General features: G+C 40.6%; 2 protein-coding genes across 5 annotated transcripts in view; one reads left to right on the top strand and one right to left on the bottom strand.

Annotated features, from left to right (window-relative positions):
• The first annotated feature begins 10,463 nt into the window (after positions 1–10,463).
• On the top strand, positions 10,464–14,083 carry LOC116325309 (insulinoma-associated protein 2). The gene has a single exon (XM_039603569.1). The coding sequence runs from the start codon at positions 10,946–10,948 to the stop codon at positions 13,124–13,126; it is 2,181 nt and encodes a 726-aa protein (XP_039459503.1). The 5' UTR covers positions 10,464–10,945; the 3' UTR covers positions 13,127–14,083.
• Positions 14,084–14,816: 733 nt separating this feature from the next.
• Positions 14,817–18,379, bottom strand: part of ralgapa1 (Ral GTPase activating protein catalytic subunit alpha 1) — a 78,752-nt gene continuing 75,189 nt past the window's right edge. For 3 of the 4 annotated variants that reach the window (XM_039603566.1, XM_039603567.1, XM_031746126.2), the window contains exon 45: positions 14,817–16,659. In XM_039603566.1, coding sequence (XP_039459500.1) covers positions 16,514–16,659 — 146 coding nt within the window. In that variant the 3' untranslated portion in view covers positions 14,817–16,513. The remainder of the gene's footprint in view (positions 16,660–18,379) is intronic. The other variant, XM_039603568.1, reaches the window with a different exon arrangement.

Genomic DNA, 18,379 nt, shown 5'->3' with positions numbered 1-18,379 from the left:
AAAATCATGCTGAATAAAAACAGATATTGGTTTTACACTGATTAGACTTTAATTAGTTTGGTTGCAGTTTTTATTGGAGCTTAAAGCTGATTTTTAGCCATGAAAATGTCATATGGCTATCTCGTGTACTCAGGAAGTCAGGTTGGAAAAAATAAGACAAATTAAAAACATAAAATTTCCAGCCTATTCCTGTGTAGCTTGGAAAACATTCACCGTATGATGGTAAAAAATTTCATTAAATAGTCTAAATCAGCTGACTCTGAGGTGGTTAGGTAGGACTTTTCCACTCATATCTGATGCCATGTTTCCTATCATGATCACAGAGCTGCTGGAAAATACACACACAGTCATTAGCAGTCAAATCAATCTGGAATAGTTTACAGAACTTCTTGTCTATAGAACATTTTGATTGCTTCCTCGTTCACATGACAGGTTTTCCATGGGCTCTCAGATGTTTGGACCTCACTTGTGCAGATATGTGGAGAAATTCCAGCAGTTGCAGCTTTGTGTGTGTGATCAGTGGTTGTTAACTCTTTTTGTTGATGTCTCTAAATTTTGCTGAATCGGCTTTAATGAGCTGTTGGGGGTTCATACAGTCAGCAGTCCAGACTTCCCCTTTCTACCGCTCAGTGTTTTTCATTCCCTCCATCTCACAGCAGTCTGTTGGGAAACTTGCTGAACACGTTGAGCAAATTGTGATGATGGTGCAGAGATTAAATCCTCCAGTTTCCTGCTGTGACAACAAACAACTGGCTTTTATTTTGCGTGGAACAAACGTAACAGTGCGCCAGAGATGATCTCAACAATTTTTATGATCACACGCCAGACAATGGGCCACACTGTAGGAGAGGATGCAAGAAAGAGAAGCATCAAGGAGGCTTAGTAGAAAGAGGCAGCCAGTAGAGGCTCTTTGTTTCGTACAAGATTGCGAATTATCAGGCCACACTGTATCATAAAGACCTCGTCTGAACAGAGCACCTCACTCTCAGACTCTGGGCTTTCTTGTTCCTGAGCCTGGTTCTTCTTGTATATTTCTTCCTGTTAAAAAGGAGTTCTTCCTCCCTGCTGTCACCTGCTCCCAGGGAATTACCTGATTGATTCGCTTTTCACTCTAATATTTTAGGGCCTTTTACCTGACAATAAAAAAGCACTTGATGAATCAGCTTTGCAAAAAAGAATTTAATAAGTTGTTTTCTAACAACAGCAACAACGTTGTCAATAATCAGCGCATATTCTCCGTAACCATGCTTGGTTAATATAAACTCACCGGCGGTGTTGGTCTGTTAAGTACATGTGTTCACATCTTTATCTAGTATCTAATCAGCGAGTCACATGACAGGAACTCAGTGCATCTGGACCTAAAGATGAAATCAAAACAATCTGCTGAAGTTCAAACGGAGCATCAGAATGAGGAAGAAAGGTGATTGGAGTGACTTTAAATGTGGTGTGGTTGTTGGTGCCAGGCGGAAATGCTGACCTACTGGGGTTTTCCCACATAGTCATTTCTAAAGTTTACAGAGAATGGACCAAAAAGTAGAAAATATCCAGTGAGCAGAACTTCTGTCGAAGCAAATGCCACATTGATGTCACATGTCCGAAGTGATTGGATAGACTGGTTTGATCTGACAGGAAGGCAACAGTAACTCAAATATCCACTTGTTACAGCTGAGGTATGCAGAAGAGCGTCCCTGAATGCACAACACATCAAACCTTGGAGCAGGTGAAGCAGCAGCAGTAGCAGAAGACCACACCAAGTGCCACTCTTGTCAGTCAAGAACAGGAAAGGTCGAGCACCTTTGGGATGTGCTGGAACAGGAGATTCATATCATGGATGTGCAGCTGACAGATCTGCAGCAACTGTGTGATGCTGTCATGTTAGTATGAACCAAAATCTCAGAGACTGCTTACAACACCTTCTTGAGTCTGTGCCACAAAGACATAAAAGACTTCTGAAGGAAAAAGGAGGGCCGACCTAACATTAACATTACTGTATCTGAGTGACCACTAAGTTTATACTGACTGATATATCACATCTACAGGAGCTTTTAGATAGATATATGCATCTGTTATAAATAAGTGTCTAAACTTCAAAGAGCGCTAGCTGGTACTTAGTGTCCTCTGAGCCTTTTTGTTATATTCTGCTAGATTTCATTGTTTTCGTTGAGAAATCTTTGTGTAACCTGAGCTGACATCTATACTCACTATTACAGAAATTTGCGGACACCAGAAAGAAACATATCAGTTCAGCACAATCATGGAATGAACAATGTTAAACATCACATAAAATTTTACTTAAAGATTAATACATCTAACATCAAACATTGCTTGTTTTTCCAGAGAATCAGCCATTATGCAGCAATCACAGTTTTGCAGACCTTTCAGCATTCTGGCTGTTCAAGTGTTGAGGCAATCTGGGGAAATTTTTGCGCTCACTTCCTGAAGTGCCTCCCACAAGTTGCATTGTTTTCATAAATGCTTCTCCCATACTATAGATACGATCAAACTGCTACCACAACAGCTCAGTACACTCGCTGTCTGAATTCCTAGCTTATTTATTTATTTTGGAGGTGGGAGTCGTCTTTGACACAGAATTTCTGCTGCAGTATTTTAATGATGGAGTCAGAATTGGGCAATGGGATATGCAGATTTATGCCTTCTTTAAAATAAGCACAATAGTTGCTGTGCTCACATAACTGAAACTTTTTCCAGTGATCAGCAAACCTTTAACATGATGAACTTTTAGGTAACACAATGTGCCCTGTAGGTGTGAGTGAAGGCTGCCTAGTATAGGTCACTGTGCATGCATGCAGTTTCCTTTAAAAATCATAAATATTTATCATTATTGAGTCATCAAACTCCATTTAGATTGATTTCAGGTTATTTTAGAGAAGAAACGTATAAACTATCACAGACTCTAGATCGTTTTTCTTTTCAGACGACCTCTTCGGAGATCAATATTCAACTTGAACAAATCGTTTGGGTTTTACCAGTCTGCTTTACAAGAGCAGTGTGAGACCACAAACCTCAAAACGGAGAATTCCCTGCAGGAAGTGAGTCCAGAAGGATATCTGGGTTAGTTTTTGATATTTTCTTAGGAGTCATAAGACAATATCTCACAGCCTTTGTTCCTTAACCCTAACCCTGACATATTCATATTTATGTGTCCAAATTTTGCCCAAAGAAAAAACAACAAACCAAAAAATTAAAAAAAAATCCTGATCTAATCCAGAAGTATCCATGCAGATCCAAGCAGAGGAGGCACAAAGCGCTCCAAACACTTGTGAAATAAGTTTGTGCATCTGCAAGATTGGACCACTAGATGGCGATAGATGACCACTTTACTGAGACGTCCACAGTCATCCTCAGTATGAGACTGAATAGCTTCTATAGAGAGCAGTCAGCATGATTTTGGTGTTTATTTCTCATCATTTACTGATTTGATTTAATTAAACTGACCAACAACAAGACAATGAAAACAACCTCTCTCCAGCATCTAAACTGTACTTGTGCTCCTGATGTCTTTTTAATACTGTATTATATGATTATAGGTTTACATAGTTTCTTTCTGATCTGTAAGGCACAAATAAAACTGTTTTTTAAGAAGCTTACCAATAACTGATGGATCTGTGTCTGAGATAGAGAGGGAAATTATTTTTAAAAGGTTTTACTTTAAAACTGTAAAAAGCACAGAAACCTGTTGCTGTCTCTTCTGTATTGCATTTTTTAACCTTTTTTTTTTAATGAAACACTATTTGTCTCAGTATTAGTGTGCAAGTCACTGTCATATGGCTTAATTTAGCCTTTAATCTTACAATAATCCTGGCTGCAACCAGTTGTGCAGTGTCATCTAATAGTGATTTATTGTATGTGTAAAAAAATAAAACCAAACCCTTTTTTCTTCCATTGTGATACAGCTGGTTCTAGCTAGGAGCCACACAAACGCAAGAGAGCCTCTCAGTTTCATCTCAAAATTAGATTTTTGTAGAGCTGGTTTCCCGAAACTGGAAACCAGCAAACTCATGATGAGTTAGGAAATGTGCACTGGGTTGTGCACATGCTCAGTTCCCATCAGTTAAGATGTAAACTCCATGTAAACACAGACAGACAGACGGATCAGCCGTATAATACGACAGTGCTTAAAGGGATTGTGACTGAGAAGCACAGATCAATAGAGTCATTTTCAGCAGTCTGGAGGATTATCCACCTCACTGCCCACTGATGCGATGCAAAATAAAGACACACACACAAAAACATGTGCGCACACACACACACACACATACACAAACACAGCCTTCAGCCAGCAGCGTCCTCAGACTGCTGAGGATCTATATTTTTACAGGAGATTGACTGAGAGCACTTATCCCGTTTTTAAATCTTTACACCGGCCTTTACTGATTTTATCCTCGTGGCAGAACTCACTCTTAGCTTTCTTCATGTGATTCGATTCCCCCCTTTTTTTTCCTCAAAAGGAAAAGGAAAGGGGGGAAAAAAATCACAGTTCAATGTTCACCAGCTGATCAGGAAATAAAATTTATATCATGCAAGCCTCACCATAGTGGGAAAATCCAGCAATGTGAACTACATGTAAATATATGTTTAAAAAGGTTTTTTTTAAGGCTAAAAAAAATAATACCTTCATACACAATTAAATAACGATTTTATTAAGTTAGGACGGTGATATTCAGGATAAAATATCCTAAGAAATATAAAATAAAACTGATAATTTTGATCTAGTTTTTCATAAAGGATGCTTCAAAATATTATATTCATCTTAAATGAATGCACTCGGCATTTTCTTAGATTTAAAGAAGGCGTTTGATACTGTTAATCATGAAATTTTATTAAAAAAACTGGAAAAGTATGGGTTTAGGGGAGTGGTTTTGGAATGGTTTAAAAGCTATGTAGGGAATAGGCAACAATATGTACAAATAAATGAATATAAATCTAATCTGATGGATATAGCTTGTGGAGTACCTCAAGGTTCAGTATTGGGTCCAAAAATGTTTATTATGTACTTAAATGATATTTGCAGAGTATCGGAGATTTTAAAGTTTGTAATATTTGCTGATGACACAAATATACTGTGTTCAGGGTGGAATTGCCACAGGTTTTGGAGATGATCACACAGGAATTAACAATATTAAAGAAGTGGTTTGATATAAATAAATTATCATTGAATCTAGATAAAACCAAATTTATGTTGTTTGGAAAACAAAAGAAAACATCAAAATAGAAATATGTGTTGACAATGTATATTTAGAAAGAGTAAATGAAATAAAATTTCTTGGTGTGATCATTGACCACAAGCTCTGCTGGAAGCCACACATTACTTATGTTCGGGGGAAAATGGCACGGGGCATTGCGGTCCTGGGGAAAGCAAAGCCTATGTTGGATCAGAAAGCACTGCACATATTATACTGTGCTTTACTACTGCCATATATGAGCTACTGTGTAGAGGTTTGGGGAAACACATACAAAGGTAATACACAAACAATAACTATAATACAGAAAAGGGCCATTAGATTAATAAATAATGTGGGTACAGGGACCATACAAATGCACTCTTTGTCAAAATGCAAGCTATTAAATTCAAAGACTTGGTGGAGTTTAAAACAGCGCAAATAATGTATAAAGTAAGAAATAAATTGCTTCCAAAAGAAATCTGTAAATTGTTCATAGAAAGAGAAGGTGGGTATAACTTAAGAGGGAAATGGAATTTAAAAATACAAAGTGCTAGAACAACTTTAAGAACTATGTCTCTCTCAATTGCAGGAGTTAAATTATGGAACAGTCTAACAGAAGAAATAAAAGAAAGTAAAAACGTAAGCCAGTTTAAAGTAAGATATAAAAAACAAATTTTAAATAAGTATAAGAATGAAGAAAACGGGGTTAACCCAGGACGTTAATGTTGCTGGTAATGGTGTTGTGGTTCTTGGTTGTTGTTTTTTTTTGGTTTGTTTGTTTTTCCATAACTTATGAATATGCAAATATACACATTCTGTATTTTTCATATAAAAGAAACTATACTGTGGTGGGGCTTGCTAATTTCTTTTTTTTTGATTTATGTATGTTTTGTTTTGTTTTGCTGTACTTTTGTTTCATATGTTGTTTGTTTAATTTAAGACTAAAAGAAAATTAAAAGAATGAGAGGTAAAACTTGAGGGGGTAGGGACAAATAAGTAATTACTTCTGCCTACTCCTTTTCAAACAAATAATGAAATGATATTTGGAAAGGATTGTGAAGGCACATGTTTGAAATAAAAATGAACTGAACTGAACTGAACTAAATATATTGATCACTTTTGTGCATAAAAAGGAACTGGTTCAGTTTTATAGTAAAATGGCTATTTATTTCCTTACTTGGTTTCCCAAAACAGTAAAAATAACAACAAAACACCCAGTATGGGCTCTCTATACATCATTATCATTTGTATTTATTTTTTTCTATTATAAAATATGGTTGTAGTGATCATAATGACTTTAAAAAATCAAGCATAGGTCTCAGTCAGGATGATCAGGGGTCAAGGTTTCCTCAGGGGAGCAGCTGACAGTTACAGTGGAGAAACAGCCAAACTGAAGAAACTAGAAGCGCTGTTTCTAATTAGTTTTTAGTGTAGGACTGTTCCCTCCCAGCTCATCTCTGTTCTCAGCTGTATTCCCCAGGGGGTCCTCGTCCGGCCACCAGCCCGGTCCATGAGCTCGTTCCCACGCTCATCCACTTTGATTGATTTCCAGGCAGCGACGCCGGCTGGCCGGAGCCCCTCTGGCCGAGCTGTGGAGCGCCTGGCCCACTCAGAGGGGCCTCAGCCCATGGGGGGGAGTAGAGGATGGATGGATGGGTGGACGGATAGATGGATGAATCTCCCTTCGATCTCTTATCAGCCACAGCAGTTTCTTGTGGGGGAGGGTGAGTGTGAATCGTCGACACACATATTAGATCACAATCTCTTACTCTCTTTCTGTTCTGCTGAGGAGATAACGCCACGCAAACGTGCACGAGCACGTGCACACAGAGGGAAAGTCGTGCCTGAGGTATTCCCACCATGACAACAACAGAGACACGGATAATCAGACACTTCAGCCACACTGAAAGATCATTAGTAGTCTTAAAAAAGATATGATCTGTAACTGAGGGCCCCAGCAGGGAGGCAATTTCTAATTACACCCACTCCAGCGCATATGCACGAACCTGATCGGGTTGTTCTCCTCAAAATGCCTCCTGTGCGTGTTCACTGGTTAAAGGTGAAAACTGACATCACTAATAAAGAGGCTACTAAGTTCACTTTTCCATGGGTGTCGCAGCATTACACAAACGTTTCATATCTGGTTGATTGTATTTTAAATATTTTACAGTTTTTAAAAAATGACATCAACCAAAGAATGTCAGTAAAAGTAAATAACTGAAAACAAAGAGTTGATTTACATGCAAAAGAACAAATTATTCATGTTTTATGTTTGTTCATCCCGTCTTCACTTATTACTTTATCTCTCTCATTCCAAACAAACTCAAAGCAGATTATTTTTTGCACATAAGATTTTGAAGCAGATAGTTCAGTAAATAGTCTGATAAAAATTACATTATTAATATCACTTGTTGTTGTTGTATAGAGGTTTCTCTAAAACCCCCATAGGCAAGGCAACATATTCAACTATTAATGAACCATATATATATATATATATATATAAGAATTTGAATAATTTGCTTCTTCCCATCATCTAAAACTATAAATTTTCATTCCCTTTGTTCTACTTTCGATGTATTTTAAGAATTATTTGGAACCTGGAAGTGTTTTATGTATTGAAATTTACTCTAAATTCAGAAGAAATGTGAGATAAATGTTGGGAAATTACGCCACAAGTTGTGGTCTTTAAGTTCTGAGCGCATTCAGAAAATCACTTCCTCAAAGATTTTACAAAAGCTCGAGTTTCATATTGTACCAAATATTTAGTATCTCGCTAAAGCTTCAGGAAATGTTCTGTAAAGGCTCCCTGAGGGTCTTCTAAAAGTTTAAATAATAATCTTCAAGTTCCTTTAACGGTTTCACCAAAAACTCCCCCTTAAATTATTCTTTAAAGTTTTTTTTTTTTTTAACTCATAACCTCCAGGGAACACTGAGAACTCCTAATTTATTGTACACTGTGGGATGATTGTCCACTTTTTAAAAAGCATTTCACATTATAGATCACAGATCATTAATGGAAAACATAGAGAAAGACAACATTAGAGAGTTATCACACTAAATAGTTACACTGACCATGGATAGCAATATGTACAAATAAATAATCGTAAATCCAACCTCCTGAAGGATGTTTTTGGGGTTCCACAAGGTTCAATGTTGGGCTCTGTATGTATATTGTATGTAAAATAAAAAATAAAAAATCTTTAAAATGTATTTTATTTATTAAAATATTGTTCCAGTACATCTGATTTTTCAGGGCCACAAAAAAAAAAGCCAGTTTAATTACTTTATATACCATTAGATTCATATAATATATCTTAGATTTTATATTATAAATCTGAATCTAAAAAAATTTTAACTAAAACTTTCATAGAAATGTAGTGGAGTAAATGCTCTGCCCCTCTTTAGACTCCATGGAGTAAAGTTTACAAGAAATCTACCAGATTTAAAGATCTAGCAGTTTATCAGCAGACAGACAGCTTTTATTTCAGCTTCTTCTTAATTTAGTTATAAAACAAACAAACTGTGAACAGAAGCAGCCAAAACATAATTTTTCTTTAGATTTAAACTATGGTGAAGGAATTTTATGGCATTTTAATGTGAAAACACCGACTGTAATAAAACACTACTTAAGAGTTCGAGAGTTAATGAACCAATTGGTGGAAACATGAGCCCTGAACCTTGTTTGCTGATGACACTAATTTCTATCTCTCTGGAAAGAGTTTGGAAGTTCTTAATACAGTGCAAAGTTTTGAGGAAATAATTTAATATTAATAATTAAATAGTAATATTAATAATAATTTGTATATTAATATATCAGGTATCATTAGGAACTAGTAAATGTTCTGGCGTACTAAAAATTAGACCCTAGAGTAGTACAGTACTGTGCAAAAGTCTTGAGTCACTCCTCATTTCTTTGTGTTTTGCGTCTAAAGAGCCAGGCTTGCAGATTTATTCTTAAATGGTCTTGAGCAAAAGTTCTCCAGGGTTTCTGGGTTTCTTTTTCACTCACTTTCAGTCCAGTCCTAATGCATGACCATTTTCAGATGAATGTTTTGTTGCTTGTTAAGCCACTTAGCACTGACTTGGTTTAACTTGGTATTTTGTGCAGTGTGTGCTTCATAAAACTCCATAGAGAAATCTAGAGAACTATTCTTGAAGACTGCTTAAAGAAATTACACACAGTACTGTAGAATGTGAGCTTTCATTCATAGAAAGGGAGATCATATTGGGTTAGTTTCTGATTTTTGGATGGCAAGAAGAGAAATAGAAATGAAGACGACACAGATCATTGCTGGCTGAAAGTCAGTGCTGTGAGGTGAAGGGATGTTGAAGCGGAAATGGGAAATTGGCAAAAATTGCCTCTGGCTATGTTATTTATTCAAGTCAGCCTGCAAAAGGAAGAGAGGAAATGAACATTAGGACATTTAATTATATTTAAAAAAAATTGTACTGTCATTACAAGTGTGAAAAGTCTGAAAAGCAGGAAAGCAGTAAAGTAAATCCTATTTAATCTTAATCGGGGATACAGCCCTTATCTGCTAATGTGGGCACTGACTTTAAAAGGTGAAGTTTGGCTCCCGCTACTCTGACTTTAGGGATCTCCTGATCTTCCTGACTAAGTTACCTTTTAAGAAGACAAATTTATCCCCTGAGGTATTCCAGACACTTTTCTTGTACTTAAAAAAGGTCTTGCTAGTGACCTACCTCACTCCAAGGACAGCCTTTTCAGAAGTTATAGGTTTTCTCATTATGCAGGAGGCATTCCAGGGATCTTTTAACGTTGTGGCACCAGTTGTGGCACAGTATCTGATCATAAATAAATGCAGTGCAGAAAAAAATGGCACAGGAAACACTGAGCACATATTTTGCAGTATTATGTACTGTTTATCATACCTGTTCTGTTACCTATAAAACATTCTTTTATCATTATCTATGTTTTTTATGCAAAGAGTTAAAAACACAATTGATACTGCAAAAAATAAATACAACTGAAGGTAGGTTTATATTAATTATTTATTACAGTATCATCAGTACCAAATTATAGATGAAGTGGTGATGTCGTAATGTTTTAATCAATAACTACTTAGAGTGAAGTCATCATGGTTGGGCTGTTTTTACTTTGAAACAGAAGTCTGAATAAAATCTGAGTAAACATCTTGTTTAAAGACAAGTAATACTTCAAATATTTGTGCAGAACCACTCAAAATATCCCAATTACTGATACCTAATTATGAAACAGTTACAGAGGAATTACAATAAAAATCAAAGCCAATATTTTAAAACAAAAAAGGATAAAAAACTAATAAGGAGATTGCTTTCTACGGAGCTGCAGCCAATGATTGTTTTAATTGTGGATGGATTTGTTTATTATTTTGTGAGTGTTTATCGAAGCAAAACAATAAGATTCAATTAGAGCTTTCAGTTTAGAGTAATTTGGTTTACTGCTGTTTAATAAAATTACTACAATTTAAATCAGTAATCAAAACCGTTTTACTGGAAATTTTGTGGCAGGAAACATTTATATGATTAAACAGCGCAGATAAATATATTCAACACCTGAAGGTTAAACACACTTTAGCATTTAACCATATTTAGACTCTAGTTAAGTTATAGTAGGATACAGAAATTTTAGCATAAAAAATATTTCAAGTACTTAAAATCATGCCTCACGGGGCAGGTGCCACCCTGTGCCACCTCCACCTGGACACGCCCCTGCCTGACACTATTGTTTTCCTCGCTGTGCTTTTATAATTTTTAGTCTAATGTTGAATTTCAGCATTCAGTCAAAGCTATCGGTGTCCGTGAGGCTGGATGGAAAAAAAATGTTAACCCGGATAGGCTGCTCTCTTTCCCTCCCTCTCTCTCTCTCCCGTTCACTCATCATACCTGCGTGCGCCCCCCTCTCCCCCTCTCTCTCTTTCCGCCACTTCAAAGCTCTACTTGAAAGTGGGCTCGAGACAACAGTTGTTGTCCTTTCCGCTGTCCTTGTGCCACGCGCTGTCATCGCCACAATGCCTCGAGGATTCTTGGTGAAGAGACACCGGCGAGGCTCGGCATACCGGTCACGGAGCAACAACAACAAACCGGAGGGTGACCGGAGCGGCGGCGGCAGGGGATACAGCTGTGAAGCGACCGGAGCAGAGAGCCACGTGCTCAGTGTTTTCCCGTTTCAGCGGCAGGACGGAGAGTTCCCAGTGTCCCGCGAGGACTCCGCTGGTGTCAGGGAGGCTTGGAGCCCGCACGTGGAGTCCGCTCTGGAGGCGGAGGCGGACCGGCGCGCGCAGTTACCTGAGAGCGAGTTGGACGCTTTGAGCCCCGACGGTGACTTCTCGTGCTTCTTCCCGCCGCCGCCTCCGCCACTCACCGACTCCTGCAGCCCCGTTAAACCGGTCGGCACGAGACTTCTTGAGCAGCGCGAGGAAGGAGAAAAACAGCTGCTGTTCACGGGCCGGTGTCTGCCGTCCTCCCCAGTACCGGACCTGCCGGATCTGCCGTTCCTGGTCAGCTCCACGCCGACCTCGGTGTCCGCCTCCATCGAGAGGATCCTCGCGAGCAGCAGCCGCCACCACACGCCGTCCTACGGTCACGGTGACAAGTATGACCCGCCCCACGTGCACCTGTTCCCGCATCTCACCGTGATGAACCAGGAGGCGGCGAGGAAACGCTCGTTCCTCGAGCCGAGCAGCAGCAGACACAGCAAACAGTCTGCGGTCAGCAACCCCACGAAAAAACCCAAAATCAACCGGAAGCTGAACTTCGAGGATGAGGTCACGACCTCCCCGGTTCTGGGTCTGCGCATCAAGAAGGAGAGCCCTGAGCTGCGGAGGCACCGAGAGAAGTCGTCCGGCCCCGGCGGGAATCAGCCGCTGGGGGAGTTCATCTGCCAGCTGTGCAAAGAGGAGTACCCCGACCCCTTCTCCCTTGCGCAGCACAAGTGCTCCCGCATAGTGCGTGTGGAGTACCGGTGCCCCGAGTGCGACAAGGTCTTCAGCTGCCCGGCCAACTTGGCCTCTCACCGCCGCTGGCACAAGCCGCGCCCGGTGAGCAGCCCGGCAAGTGAGACCCCGACCCCCAACAAGAACCTTTCGCTCAAAGAGGCACGAGGGCTCGCTCAGCACGAGAGGCCGCCGGTGGAGTTGGAGGGCAAGGAGAACGAGCTGCTGCGCGTGAACACCAATCAGCACCACGCGGCGCTGGACAGCTCCCGCATGAGGCGCGAGCAGTCTCTGCTGCTGCTCCACGCGCGGTCCCGGGACAGCCCGGACGGCGACGGCCTCGCGCCTCCCCGCTACGACTCCTCTCCGCGTTACCGGAACCCAGCCGAGAACTGCCTGGACCTGCAGCCGCAGGTGAGAGCCGCGGACAGCCCGCCGTCCAGCCTCCTCGTGCTGAACCCAGAGGAGCGCGCGGACCTGCCCCAGCAGCAGCTTCCGCCTCTGCCGTTCGTTCAGTCGTTACCGGAGGAGGAGGTGTACGAGTGCCGGTATTGCGGGAAGAAGTTCCGGCGGCAGGCTTACCTGAAGAAACACCTGGCCGCGCACGAGATGACATCGCGAGGGTCTCCGCCCGCTGCATCTTATGGCCAAGCGCGCGAGCCCAGTTCCGGACAGAGCCAGGTGTGCCTTTGTCACCTGTGCGGCGCGCGCTTCCCGTCGGTCGAAATCAGGGACAAGCACCGGCTGTGGCACGCGATGAGGGACGAGCTGATAGCGGAGACACTGGGAGGAGGAGGACGCAGAGGGGACGTTTTCCACGCGCACAGAGAGGAGAGCGGTGGCGGGGAGTGCGACCACCAGCAGCAGCAGGAGCAGCAACAGATCTTCACGTGCAAACACTGCCCCTCCACTTTCTTCAGCTCCCCGGGACTCACGAGACACATCAACAAGTCTCACCCCACCGAGAACCGGCAGGTGATGCTGCTGCAGATGACCGTGCGGCCGTGAGTCGCGCGCAAAACTGTAGTTTGGAAAAGGGGGGAAAAAGTTTATTTATCAAGAAGTCCTTTCAGAAGCAAGTCTTGCCACTCGGTAGCCATCTTGGTAACACCTCCGGGCACTTATTTTAAAATATTGAATTAATTTTAATGGTCACCTGGACACAAAAACTGCACGTAGATACTAAAATCTGATAAAATAACATCTCAAAATGCCTTTTTTTTCTCCCACAAAGCTACAAATCTACCACAAACCTCTGATTGTTTAATCTCTGGGTGCTTAAATAACACATTTATAGTTCTGCTGTAGTATATTTGGACTATATGCTACACCCTGAGGGAGTAAAAGAAGATGCTGAAGATTACCTGTAACTGTCCAAGGTGCTGAAACCCTGCCTGGAAACAGGCTTCCACACAACCATCCTAGCTCGCTCTTCCTTAAATGGAAAAGGGGATATTTTAAGTTACCGGACAAAACAAATAATCCAGAATAATGTTAACCGATTAAATTATTTCTTCTTATTACTTACAGTTCAGCTTCTCTTGCAAATAACCTGGCACTAAAACTCATTAATGCCACCATCAGAGTGAGTAAAACGAGCCCAACAGCCAATCATTTTGAACTTGGCATTTGTTATGTTCACTGAAGCTTAGGAGTGTAACTATAATGGGTGATCTTCCTCCTTCTCATCCTAAAAAACTAAATTTTCAAACCACAAATGTACAGAGATCAATGAATAAGAATAAAGAGAAAACAATCAGACCGTAATATGCCTTTTATAATAAACATGCTCGTTAATTTCTCAGCTATAAAATATTTTCATACAGAAATGAAAGTTAATGTTATACTGCTATTAAAAAAGGTCTTTTGTCTTTGATTATTCATGTTGAGATATTTGCTAAATGCCTTTATGATGCTAAAAATGTAACGTGTGGTTCTATGAAGCCTGTACAGTCCTATTTTGATATGGCTGAATGTGAAACTAATGACACAATTGTGAATAAATGTGAGTAGAGTCCAATCAACACTGCGCTGTCAGCCTGCCGCTGTTATTGTTTTGAAGCTGATTAACCACACAACTCCGGCGGTTACTGGTACGAATTGTTTTATTGTCAAACTCCATCGTGGCACATCCACACGCTTGCCGTGTGTCCGGCGTTAACACATGTTCACACAGTTGACAGTTTGTGGAGTGCGTGCGCAGTCAAAGCATGCAGCTGGTACTGAACTGGTGTCATGCAGTGTGTAATCAGTAGTATCCATCAGGTGGGGGGTTTACACTGTTTCTCCTCTTCAGATGAAGAGTGACGCCGATATGACTTATTCATGCTCTTTGGGTGGAAACTGTAGTTGAAGGGGACAAAAGAACAGTATGTACAACCCGTGGATCTTTAAAGCAGCATCTGAACTCTAATCCACTGGGGAGCGTAAACATGGTGCCGTCGTGTGGTTTCGGTGCTGGGACGGAGTTTGGGGTGTGAACTGAGCAGGCTTGGTGACCTCTAGTATACATACACAGCATGTAGAGATCAGGGTGCAGTGGGGCCTCTCAACCATTCAATGGTGCTTTGACCTCAGTGACAAAAGTAACAAGAGTAAATAATTTAAAGGGAAGACTCAAACCTCAGCTGACTTCAAGTAACCGCACATGAATTTGATCTCCTCCTTTTTAAATATTAAGTTTGAAATAAAAAGAAAATTCTTACACAATCCCTTTAATATATAGAGTATATGGCTGAAACAAACAGTAACAAAACTTTCAACAGTAAGTCACAGGAAGAGCGTTTGTTTAACCCTTTTTCCTCTAAACTCACAGAAAGAACTAAACTGAAAATGTTAAATTCATTAAAAAAAAAAAAAGTGGTAGTGTTGCGACTGCCCCCTCCTTCAATGACACCTCTTTTTTTTCCCCCCTTCTTTGGCTGTGGTTCTCTCATTTTTTTTATTTTTTTTTTCCCAACCCTGAAAACTGCCTAAAAAACACTGAAAATGAAGCGCTAAACCAACTCTTAGTGGACTTTTGTGGACCCAGGTCCCAACACGCTGAAGAGTGTGTTTTAAATACCAGTCCCCCCCCCCCCACCAGCCTTTTACAGTAATTCATGAGAATGATGACTCCCTCCATACAGATTTACAAGCTCCATCACGGGAAGAACAACGTAGAATGAATTTAAATTCCTGGACGATGAAGAGCAAGCTGGTTATGAAAGCTTGAAATCTTGTAGCGCTAACCTACTTTTTGTTTTGTTTTTGTAGCAAGTCTGCGGTTTGGATTTCAACCACAGTTTGGCTTTGGCAGCTATAACCGTATTTACACACGCACAACAAGCTTCCTTACACTGTACACATTCTTATAGATATTCATATATCTACTATGTATATATATATATATATTTATACTCATATAGATATACAACATATACTCGAGGGAACAAAGAAAGAAAAAGCTGTGGTTCTTTGCCTCAGATGAAGGAGTGACTAAAAATACAGTAACATTCCTGTTCGGGTCAAAACTCAGTTTACCGTCAATTAAAAGAAAAAGAAAAACCCAACATGTTAATATTAATATCAGTGCTTGTTTTACAGCATGAGAAGAAAACAAAATGATGTATGCAAGTGCCTCCTCTTCCATCGGTCTGTCCTGTTAATGATCATCAGAGGAAGTTCAGACTTTTATTCTTATTTTTTGGCTTGAGAAACTAACTCTCTTTATCATTTCAGGTCTGCGCTGCGCTGACAACAAAAAAAATAGACTTTTATCGCTTTCTTTACAGCCTCCACTCCCGCCTCTACCTTCACACTCACACACACACACACACACACACCCCTCCTATAGTACAAATATACAGATTCCTTACAGCAACACTCGGTGCACTGACACTTTTCTTCTTCTTTGCAGTCCTGCTCACACCGACTGGCATTATGTGCACTTTCTAAGATGGCACAGGCTGTTATGAACTAATACTGCACTGCTAATTTTACTACTCAACATGCTGCAACACTGGTTTGACTCGTCTGTGTGTGTGTGTGTGTGTTTTTTTTCTCCAAGCAAAGCTGCAGATATACTCACAGATGCTGCTCTGTATTTTTCAAAATAAAAGTAACAGTATTGCCCATAGGATACTTTTATATATATATTTAGTACAAGAGAACACGTGTGCCCATTAAAGCCCAGGGTCCAACCAGAAATGCAACATGCTGGGATGAATCAGCGCCTACTCAAGAGTTTATATTAATTTGCTTACATACCTAATTTTGTGTGCTTTGTAAACGGACCAATTTAAAACTGCTTGTTTTTGAGGATCCTGATACCTCTGACTGGCTGATATGAAAGCTTTTTGTTTCTTAATGTGATATCAAGTGTGAGTTCTGGCTGAGTCCTGCAGTTTGGGGAGCTCAGGTCTTATTGGCTGATCCGGAGGAGCGTCGCAGCTTCATGGACATGCGGCTCTTGCTAGTCCGAGGAGACATGGGGGATGCCGTGTCGCTCCCGGCCTCCCCAAGAGCCGGACTTTCTCCCCGAAGAATCTCTAGGCAGGAGCCTGAAGAGGAAGAAGAGGAGAAGGGGGGGTTTGAGGGGAAGATGGGTGAGGTGAGGGGGGTTTAGATAGGAGAGAATGGGGGTGGAGGTAAATAAGGAGAAAAAGGATGAAGGGACAACAATAAAATTATATTTCAGCCCACGGTGGTCTACGAAGCCACACTGCACAGATTCCTACAGTCACAGAGGCAGGACAGTCAGAAGAACGGACACACAGACACACAGCTAGAGACAGGAACCTGATACAAGCTCTATTTCCTTAATTTAAAGGTTCCCCAAAACCACTAGACATGTGCATGACCTATACTTAATGTGAAACAGAAAAGTAATTATGTAAACCAATCAAAATTAAGTTAATCTGAGCTAGACTAAGCCTCACTGATAGGACATACTAACCCTTTACCAGTGACTACAAAGACATTTTAAAGTTTTTCATGCTTTGCAGCTGAACCTCTTATAGAACAGGTCCCACCTCTATCAGGATAGCTTTGGATGATACAGTTTAAAGCAAGGCTGTCAAACTCATTTCACATACAGCTCACTTTGATGTTAAGTGGGCTGGATGAGTGAAACTCACCTTTGTGTCAGTGTAAAGACGTTTAGATAAACATTTAGTCCCTGAGACTTCTTAATACAAGAAACAGAAGTGCAAATTAAATAGTAGGTCTCAGGTTTACTACATAATAAAGAAATGTTTCAACAGAACGACCTCTGGGCTAAAAATGCAAAAAAATAAATGTTTAAAATTGCAGAGAAACTTCTGGTAGCTCACTGCACAGACTGTCCTGTAATTTAAAGCATTTTAAAGTGCAATTTAAAGTTCACAATTTATTCACCACCTCTAGTGCATACCATTCACAGCTAGCATGAAGAACCTTCTGCTTAAGACCTTTCCCTTTAACCCTGAGCTGGTTAAAGCTGTCTAGTGGTTTCGGGACCATCAGATACATTGCACTATGCTCCTCTAATGAGTGGAAGTCAGGAGAGGATAAAGGAGGAAAGAGAGAAGGACAAAGGAATAAAGAAGGTATCGGAAGAGGAGCAGTTCAGGAGAGAAAAGAAAAAGAAAACTGAATAAAAACAGAAAAAAGAAAAAGCCACGTGTAACAGAAAGGAGCAGAAAGACACATTTGACAGACTTCACAAGCACATTTACAATACGTACACATACATAATGAGTACACGTACAACAGAACATATTCACTTAATTTGTTCCATCCCTGTTACATTGAAAGTGCACAATTGAAAACACAGAAAACAGCGTTAGTCCAACATTCAAACAGCTTTTGTGCACATGTGCAGACCTATGCTTGGTTTACCACTTTTAACAGGCTGTCAGAGTGCATATTTGTGAGCAGCACTACGGCGCTACATCATATCACACCCGGGAAGAGAGAGAGAGAGAGCGAGAGGAGCATACAAAAAGGTTAGAGGTCAAGTTTCACCAGGCGAGCGTGACATCGCAGGTTAACAGAACGACCAAGTTACGGAATGAGTGGACAGACAGGAGAAAAGGACGTCTCACTTTCACCCAGCCTCGGAGAGCGATTTACTATGACGTTCGTGTCATGTTTGAGGAACATTTATCAAGATGCAGAGTGGGTACGTTAATAAATCAAGATTTTATTTTCATCCCGACAGCCAGTGAGTCAGAAATCTCAAGAGGAAGACAAAATGTTTCCCTCTAAGGTTGTCTTCTTGTGCCTGTGATGAGTGAAACT

The sequence above is a fragment of the Oreochromis aureus genome, linkage group 19, assembly GCF_013358895.1.
Source record: "Oreochromis aureus strain Israel breed Guangdong linkage group 19, ZZ_aureus, whole genome shotgun sequence".
Lineage (NCBI taxonomy): Eukaryota > Metazoa > Chordata > Actinopteri > Cichliformes > Cichlidae > Oreochromis > Oreochromis aureus.
Note: the sequence above shows the minus strand (reverse complement) of the source record. Positions and strands in the feature narration are given on the sequence as shown.